At 41.7% G+C, this 10,000-nt stretch overlaps 1 protein-coding gene across 1 annotated transcript in view; it reads left to right on the top strand.

Moving 5' to 3' along the window:
• Positions 1-4,799: 4,799 nt before the first annotated feature.
• LOC101856113 (microspherule protein 1) overlaps positions 4,800-10,000 on the top strand; it is a 30,651-nt gene continuing 25,450 nt past the window's right edge. Inside the window, exon 1 of the mRNA XM_005103885.3 lies at positions 4,800-5,258. Coding sequence (XP_005103942.1) covers positions 5,168-5,258 — 91 coding nt within the window. The 5' untranslated portion in view covers positions 4,800-5,167. The remainder of the gene's footprint in view (positions 5,259-10,000) is intronic.

A 10,000-nucleotide genomic window follows, 5' to 3' on the forward strand; every position in this document is an offset into this window, starting at 1 on the left:
GAGAGAGAGAGAGAGAGAGAGAGAGAGAGAGAGAGAGAGAGAGTCCATCATTTGTAGGAGTTTGTAGTAGGTTAGATCTACACATGTATTCATATTATTATTATTCTCATCCATGCGGAGGTAGATCTAGATCTAGTTCTCTAATGTTTAAACCAGCAAGTAATCAGTCAGTTGTTTCAACAGATTTGTATGTGAACGTGTCGTATTTCTACGGAGTAGCCATTTTTTACGCCTTAGGCCTATCTCAGGTTTTCGTCTCTTCCTTTTCTTCTTTAAAATAATGTAAATTGCTAACCTTGCCACAACAACATTCATATTACATGGTGGTGCCATCCTAAATGGACACAATAGAAGCTTGTGTCGTGGACCGAGAATGGCTATGTGAGGCGAGTGGCGAGGCCTCAAGGCCCGCCCTGTATTATAATGTGGATGGCCGACTCAGACGGCTCTGGAAAAGAACTGCGCCATAATTAAATGCTAATTACATATTATAGAAATTAGAGTCTAGCTGGGGTGAAGGTGGAAAAGGAAAAGGGGCGAGGAGGAGGAGGGGGTGTATTGTTTTAGGCCAGACCCTGACAGCCGAACTGGGTGCTTCCCTCTCCTCGTTAAAGTTTGCACTATAATAATACTGGGCGGAACCAGAGACCTAGCAATGTAAACGAGATAGTACGTGTACAGCTGACCAACCCGTGAGAACAGGAACTGCGGCGGTTAAACTAAAAAACCAAAAAAACAACAACAACCAACCCCCCCCCCAAAAAAAAAACACAAAAAAACCCAGCAACCATGGCCTATTCTAAGAACACACACTGTAATTGTGTGCCGCAATAAACTGCACTAATTAAAAAACAACAACAACAAAAAAAACAACCGAAAACAAACGACCCCAATTAGTGTTTTTTTTTTTTTAGGTAAGTCAATTGGTGGATAAGTAGATAAAGCTTAAATAGCGTATTATTCGGTGAAAATTTGTTTCAAAACACACTTGTATTCACCATGAAATAAACGGGTTGTGACTTGGGCACACCTGATTGCCGTCTCGATTGCACTTAATGCACCTCTAGTGTATTTCTGATTTAGATCTAAACTGAATTAAAATAAGTGGCGTGGCGCCATTGGTGCTATTGGTGCAAGCGCTCCACCTGACCCTGGCCTTCACCCCCCCCCCCCTCTTTTCTTATTGTTCTAAACCAGTCAGTGGTCTAGGCTTAGTAGTAGTGGTGCAATTGATCGATCAAATTTTTCGATTAACCGAGCAAGATTCTTGGTCGAGTAAATCGACCAAAATGGTTTCTTGACCGAGCAAGACATCAATCAAACGCCAAAATTAATTGTCGCTATCAAACAAACGCGAAACCCATATTTTGTCATTGCATCGTTTTGAAAACCAGCAAACTTCAAACTTTTAACAAAGTGCAATAAGCATTTACGATTTCATAAAATGTATTTTTATCCTCATAGTAGAATCTGTTATAATTATCCAATATAAAAGCCTGTATCATTTTCAGTTTTTGACGGTCGTGTTTTTATGTTCGCCATTTAGGCTTTCCGGAGGATGGTGCTCCTGGGTAACTCTCAAACAGGCAATTATGAAACTTCCTCGAACAAACATCAATCAAACGCCAAAACTAATTGTCACTATCAAACAAACGCGAAACGTAATATTTATCTTTGCCTCATTTTTAAATACGGCAAACTTCTTGCTTTAAAGAGAATTAAATAACAGTTATAATTCTGTAAGATGTATTTTTAATATAATAGTAAAACTGGGAGCTCATTATTAAGTACAAAAGCTAGTGTCCTTTTCAATTGTTGACTGCCGCGGTTTTGTGTTCGTTATTTAGGCTTTTGGGATAATGGTGCTCCTGGCTCCTGAGTAAACCTCAAACTGGCAATGATGAAACTTGTTCGAACAAACAGCAATCAAACGCTAAAATTACTCGTTGCTGACAAACAAACGCCAAACATATTTTAACGTCATAGCATTAATCAAAATAGAATAAAGTCGTATATTTCAATTATAAAATAGCTGCCCAAGAGTACATTTACTATCAGATACACAATTGGGAATCTTGTTGAATGTCAAAACCCAGCAGCCACTCTTTATTTTTAGACTGTCGCGGTTTTTTTAAACTGCACTGAGGGTAAGAGACATTGAAATGGCTGTGCTCCTGACTGGAAAACCAACAAATTGGCAAATGTCTCGCGCCACCAGCACGAAAGCGAGACAAGTGTGTCAACTTATCAATATTCATAACGGAACATTTTATTTTTAGATCTAGCCAGGTTTATAATGAGGGTCATTTCATCATATCTTTTCGCGCTAGGTCGTTCTCTTCAAAAAGCATATATGGTACCATTTTCTAAATGATTTACTGACAGTACAGCAACAACAATATAAAAACATATTAAAACCCATAAACCCAGGCCCGTCCAACATGCCAGCTGCAGAATCGTAGGCTTACTAGATCTACGTCTGGGCCTACATGACCTTGAGACACATCGTCTGTAGGCTAGATCAGTGTTGTTGTTGTTTTTACTTTGTCCGATCAGCTGATTTATATCATGCAAACCAGTGACCCACTGGCATCTATACAAACCAAGTCTTTATTTCAGTTCCTCTTCATTTCTCTCTGCTCTCATTCTGACTTCGTAAGCCAGAATATTTCGTCCCATCTCTAGACTTGTTCACATTCTCAATCTTAGTAATTTGGATGCTTTCCTCTTTTTACTTAAATTAATTTACAGTGGCGTCGGTGGCCTAGTGGTTAGGCTCTCGGACTCGCAACCGTAAGGTCGTGGGTTCGAATCCCGTCAAGGGCCCGACGTTGTGTCCTTGGGAAAGGCACTTTACACGAATTTTCCTCACTTCACCCAGGTGGGAATGGGTACCCGGCTATAGACAGCGAAAGATCTTGTCAGTTTGTTAGTGTATGAGCGCTTAAATGGCTGCTCGCACTGTATGCTTCCCGGGAAGCTGAGAATGTTTCGGAGTGTTCTATGGTCTGCTGGGGTAATAATATAGTGTTAAAGCGCATAGAGCCTGCTGTTGAGCGGGGATATGCGCTATACAAATGCTATCTATTATTATTATTATTAATTTCAACGCTTCGACTTTGATCTGCAACTTGTTATTCTGTATTACTGTACAGATTTTTGTTTCTGTGTCTAGATCTTTACTTTTCTTGAAAAACACATAGAATAAATACCAGCACAATGAATTAGCCTAACCTATTCATAAAATATGCTCGATCTGGGCGAAGAAGCAAAAAAAAGGAGGTAAGATTGAAGAATAGGCCTACCGGACCGGCGGATTAGGACAGCTTTTGCCTATGTCTCGACAACCTTAGGAATCCATGATTTTCCCCAGTTTTTATCCACTTTCTCTCTCACACAGGTAGGCCAAGCTTAGACACCCCCCCCCCCAAATCCCTTCCTCACCCCCCCCCCCCCCCATTCTCTCGCAATAATACGAGTGGTCCGGTATTCTTCAATCTTCCCGAAAGGAGCAATAAAAATACATATTAAACAAATTAACTAACTTTGCACGCTTCTTCTAGATCTACAAGTTAGTACAACTAGATCTAGACTCTTATTTTTATACCGCGCGAAGCGACGAAGACCAAAAGCTGTTTTTAGATCCAGACATCAGCTGAAAAATGCGTGCTTACAGCGCAGCTGCGATGACTTTTGACCCCTGCTCGATCTAGATTTCCTGGTCGAGAAAAATTTTTTCGGTCAATTTCATCGGTTAACCGAACAATTTTGCATTTAACCGATCATTACTCGACCAAGATTTTTCGCTTACTCGCACACCACTACTTAGTAGATAGGCCTACTTCTATTTGCCATCCTTCACCAGCTGGCTGTGCCAGTGAAGAGACAGACGGCGAGGATGGTTTATGCTCGTCGCGGTAGATCTAGAGTCTGCTGGGAGCAAGCAAAATCTTTACACCAAAGTTATTTTTGTCACTGTAGGCTAGAGAAATCTAGGCATCGTTCTTCCCGCACAAGAAGAAAGGTGCATGAAACTGCTCTTCGCAGCACCAATTTGGTGCAAGCTGAAAATTTGATCCAAGTTTCGGCGAGCCTATCTACTACACTAGTAGAGTCTACCGTTACTCAATGAAGAATGGGTATAGAAACTGTTTTGTATCCCTCTATTGTGTTACAAATCCTGGTGCTGCACGAAGTAATTAAACATCTTTAAATCATCTCAGATTGTCTCTCTCTCTTGCTCTTTTTAACTCCCAGTATGGCACAGGCCATCAACAACATTACTCCAGCGAGGCCTGTCCTGAGCATCCTTTTCTATCTGTTTCCATGATGTCCCCGCTTTTTCAATTTCCGCTGATACCGCTCGCCTCCATGTCATCTTAGGTCTTCGAATCCCTTCTTACGCTTTCCTCTCAGATTGTGCATAGTCTTTATTATAGTGAGTTGTTAGTATTGTTTCACTTTATTGTAGCTTTTATGCGGTTTCATCTAGAAACAGTTGTAAATATTGATATATATGTCGATTACGGGATACCCTGCAGATTCTAATTGACTTTCTACAGAAATCTTAATAGTAGCTCCTAAGCCTATTGCCCATTTGCTCACTTTCCAATCATGCACCACAACTCACGCGACGCCACGTGTGGGTCTTTTAGATCTAGATCTATTATACATGTAGGCCTAGTTTCTTTATTGGCTTTCTTAACTTTTTTTTTTTGGGGGGGGTGTCATTTTCTTCCACAGATTCCTGTGGTATAATACACGGTGAACACGTACATGTAAGCATACATGTATATCTATACATGATGTATTTTAATGTTATTATTTTTGTGGTTGAGATGTATCATGTCTTTGTTGACCAACCAATCTTGCTTTTTTTGTCTTTTTCTCGCATATCACCTGAAAATACACACTAAAAAAATGTGTGGCCTATAGGCCTATTAAATATTTCGTGATTCAAATTTTTCAAATATCAGACTCTACGATGAAGTAATACGGTTGATTTTAAGTTTGAAAGTCAACAAATTATAATGTGATCTTTGAGCTAATAATTGATTATCAATTACATTTACATTTGGGCTAGGCCTTTTTTGTATAATATGCGCTGTTAACTATTCCTATGAACGGAGAGGCACCACCACAGTAAATAACAATACAAAATGGCCGCATGCTGGTAGTTTGTGTAACAACTGGCATTTCAAACAAAGCGTTGCGTCGACAACCTGTCTCATTTTGTTTTAAATCTTTTCTATCATCAGGTAATACTGACTTTTTTGTAGGCCTAGATCTAGTCTATAATTCTAGATCTAGACTCTAGATATTAGATATGTTGAACAGAGTTCACTTTACTTTGTACTTTGTAAAATTTGTTGGAATCAAACTCAACAAACGAAGTCGAAACCTAGATCTAGATCTAGATCTAGATCTAGGCTAATGTTGTAAGCTTTTAGTAAAAAAGTAGTCTTTAGTAAAGATGAGATTAGCGCAGGCGAGCGTTTTGGCTATTCTCACCCAGTATGCGTTCACCGTTATAGCCTGCCAGGAGGCCAACCAGTGTAGTAGCGTTCACCCTGAACCACAGAATTCTTCACTGTGATAACCAGAATTCTGAGAATTGTTGTAGAATTCTGTGCCGTGAATGCCGTGAACAAACGTTCCAGCGCTCTTGTGTTACTACTGTTAGAAGCCTTAAAGCTTGCAATTTTGTCTGTGGGCAGTGGAGAGAGAGAGGAGTGGCCTAGCGCGAGAACTTCCGGCTCTGGGCAAAACAAAATGGCGACCAGCGTAGTTCGGCTCGATTCGAAAAGTTAAATAGCCATAGCATCTTTGTAGACGACAAGAAAATTAATTTACTTTTGTGTTTTTTTACATCATTTTTAAACTAAATTTTGTTTTGGTCAATTTGATCGTCCAACACCGAAAGTAGCAAGGCGCAAGGCCCATCATGTAGCGCCGATGAGTGTGACCGAAATCGGGGACTCCCGTATAGGCGCTGCGGGCTTGTTTTACCGGACCCGTTTTCTCACGGTGCCCTATTTTCATTCACTCGTACGGGCTTGTTTCTCAATGGATGAAAGTGAAACTTGGCAGCCAATGAGAAAAGAGGTCCACTAGTCGCATGCGAAAAAGAAAACACGTAGGTTACTTGGTTATGGTGCTGTTTGTGTCCGAAGTTTGAGCACAAGATTACACAAGATTTGGTGGAATTTTTTATTTCTTTATTTTCACAACCTTGGTTGACAACCTTTTTCCTTTATTGTCTTCAAATTTTATTAACCCCTTCACTGCTGCCCACTTTGACTTCCCATATATGCTGGAAAAATTTCCAGGTACCGCATGAAACCATAGGTGACTTCCCTTATTGGTCTTTGGTGCTCTTGAATGAAGTGAAAAGTATAACAAAGTATATATTTTCTTGTAGAGAAATGAATGGTCTTTCCAAGTAGACTATGTACAGGGGGATTATTGGAAGGAAAAAGATTTTGAGAGGAGTAGAAGATTGCATAATATAGGGAAAAAAATGTTTTCTTACCTTGCTCTAGTAGGGAAGACTGGAACTGGTATTCAACTTGTAGGGTAATCCATACAGAAATAATAACACACTACACTTATATGCACACACAATTCCACAGAAAAAATAAAGCACAGAGATATGTACACAACTATTTACAATCACTAGCGAAACTGGACTTCACTCCTAGTTCCGCCAGTAAAACCTCTCTGTGTGGTACTTCTTGAAGCACCCACTCAGACAGAGGCCTGGCTTACTCGGGCAGTCTGGGCAGTAATACCTAGTGTCTTTTCGCAAACCCTTCTTTGTGCAGACACGGCACCTCTTTTGGGGATGAACTTTTTTTTCAGTTGGGGGAAGAACTTCAATGAAGTGCCTGTCATACAGTCGGACCGCATGATCATCGGTGACACTAGGGGCACCATCATCCCCAAAGATCCAGTCAGAAACAACATCTTTCTGGAAATCAAGGAAAGTTGACTTATTCCCTGCTTTTTCATACAGGATGTGGGCATTGAGCATTGCCACTTGAACCATGCGCACGAACAACTTCTTGTACCACTTGAGTGTTTTTCGCGTGGCCTCATATGGCTGGAGAAGTTGATCATGGCGGTCTACGGAGCCCATGTTTACGTTGTATGACAACACAGAGGGTGGCTTCTCTGTGGTCCCTTGAGGCTCGTGGCATGTGGTCAACATGTATACCTCCCTCTTGTCGTGGTACTTTTGAGCAAGAAGGTGGCCACTGGCACAGCTTTCAGTAGCTCCCTTCTCAACATGAAGCGCTCTGAGCAGAGGAGCGGTCCTGTTTTTTCTCATTGTGCCACAAGCTGATGTTTGTTGGCTGTGGAGAAAGGAAAATAGGTCCACAGAAGTGTACCAGTTGTCCACAAAGAGTTTATACCCCTTGTTCAGCAGAGGGAGCATGAGGTAGACAACCTCTTTGGCAGGTCTGCCAAAGGTGGCACACTCGTCTGGCAGCATTTCATCAATGGCCTCAGTACTCTCGTCCTTTCCTGCATAGATGCGAAAACGGTATGTGTAACCACTGCCGTCACACAAAAGAAATGACTTAATTCCAAACCGAGCCCTTTTCAGCGGTATATATTGTTTGAACAAAAGCCGACCTTTCCACAGCATAAGGGACTCATCAATGGCAACGTTCTGGTCTGGAACGTAAACATGTTGGAACCTTTCGAAGAGATGGTTCAGAACAGGTCTGATCTTGTACAACCTGTCCCTATTCCTGTCTTGAACATTGGGCATATTAGTGTTGTCACTGAAATGGAGAAATTTCAGCAACAGCAGGAACCTATCTCTAGACAAGGCAGCATTGAAGACAGGGGTTGTAAAGAGAGGGTCAGTACACCAGTATGAATTTATCTCAGGCTTTTTGATCATACCCATCAATAAAAACACACCGATGAAACATTTCATCTCTGTCACGTCAGTATTGTGCCACTGATTAGCCCTAGAGTGCTGTTTCAAGGGCGTCGCAGCCAAGTACTGCTCGGCATAACGATTGGTCTCAATGACCAAAGAGCGGAGTAGATCATCGTCCACAAACAAGGAGAAGAACTGGGAGGGGGTAAAGTTACTCACATCAACTTTTATGCCAGGGGCAGCAGTAAAGTCTGCAATCACTGGGCGAAAGTTCCCAACATCTCTGGTCCACTCTCGGGTGTTTGTGGTGGTTCTCCTTGTGCCCCCTGCACCTCTGCCTCTTCCTCTGCCGCTACCTCTTCCTCTGCCTCGACCTCTGCCTCTACTTGCAGATGTAGAAGGACCGGGGACATCCTCAAACCTTGTTTCTGGGTGAAAATAAATCATCTTACAATTATTTACTGTATTTCATTGTTATTACTATCATTGTTTGTTTATTTCATAAGTGAGCATGAATCATTCAGACCAGGCTAGAATCTAGATCTAGATCTTGATCTCTCAGAAATGAGAAAGACCCTTTTTTTTTACAAATATTCCTCGCAATCGGTCATCTGTAAGAAGAATAAATGGCTTTTTTTCCCCCTGAACATCTACCACTTTCCTTCTTGGTTAGTAGTAACCAGGCAGATCTAAGATCTAGATTTCTAGAAAAAAACTGATAGGCCAAAGCTAGTGTTATCAGTGCTAACAAGATGCATAATTTATAAAGATAAGAACAAATTGTTCAATAAACTCAGTTCTGGATTTTAGACTTGAGGCCAGGGTAGCGGTACGGTCACTTAAAAAAAATGACATCATAATCTAAACAAACAACAATAATATAAGAAGGCAAAATCATCTGCAGTGTTTCACCCCCCCCCCCCCCCCCCCCCCAAACAAAAAAAATAAGGGAAAGAGGTGTGAGAGCAAAACAGAACAGTCAGGAAAAATAAACATGTAGATCTAGATCTAGATCTAGTCTAGAATCATATTGTTGAATGTTTACCTTCGCGCTCATCGGCTTGTTCTTCCTCTTGTTCTTGATCATGATCAGAACTGGAATCAACATCATCAGAATCATGTCCGTTCCAGTTAGGACTGGCATCATCATCCAAATCTTCATCTCCGCTATCTAGATCGCGGTAGACCTCTTGGACAGCTTGTAGTGTAGTTAGCATTCTCCGCGGACGGTTAGCCATCTTCGTTAGCTGAGCTGAGCGTTCGATACGGTGCGTACTAGAGCAGACGAAAACTCTGAAAGGACGCTTCTATTTCCCGCTAGAACTAGGCCAGTAGCAGAAATTTTCCCACGAACAGTGGATTTCTAACTCGTAGAATAAATGAGCTTTCAAGGGAACCTACTCTAAATATTATAAAAGCAAATTAGACTTTAGCAGGGAACGAAACAAAACAGCGATAATGCAGGACGTAGTAGTCACGTCGCTGTAGCACACAGAGGCGCGTTCAGGGAGACGTAGGTACTACGTCGTCGTAGCAGTGAAGGGGTTAATGTATGTTGCATACACATTTTGCATACCATTGCAAAACACCACCCAGACTCAACTGCATTCGGGCATTCCGCTGAGTAGGTCGGGCTAGCAGGCGTCGAGTGGAAAATTCCATGACGTCATTATAAAGAAACAGGTTGGGGAAAGTCTACTGCGCGAGAGAGACGGGGAAACCATGTTCACCAGTTAGGCTTTCCAATTTAAAAGCTAATAAAAAGCACTTTTTAGGCTTTATATTATCTTTATCATGAAATTTATTTTAGACCTACATGTTTGCCGACAATCGTCTGAAATCCGACAATCGCGACCCCGACCCGCGAGCCGGCCGATGCTATCGCTAGGCTGACCTGTATTAGTCAATGTTCGTAGTGCGAGGCCTGGCCGACTGCCACCGCCACCTTTTTCTCCCGTCGGCTTTGTCGGCACTTTCATTTTCGTGCCGACCGCCGACTGCCGACGTCGGCGTTTCCGTCATAATTGTCGGAACCTGAGTAGAAATACTCGGAGAATACGAAAAAGTACAACGACTTAAGTTATCTACTTTCAGTTTCTTGCTCGA

The sequence above is a fragment of the Aplysia californica genome, unplaced genomic scaffold (assembly GCF_000002075.1).
Source record: "Aplysia californica isolate F4 #8 unplaced genomic scaffold, AplCal3.0 scaffold00394, whole genome shotgun sequence".
Classification (NCBI taxonomy): domain Eukaryota; kingdom Metazoa; phylum Mollusca; class Gastropoda; order Aplysiida; family Aplysiidae; genus Aplysia; species Aplysia californica.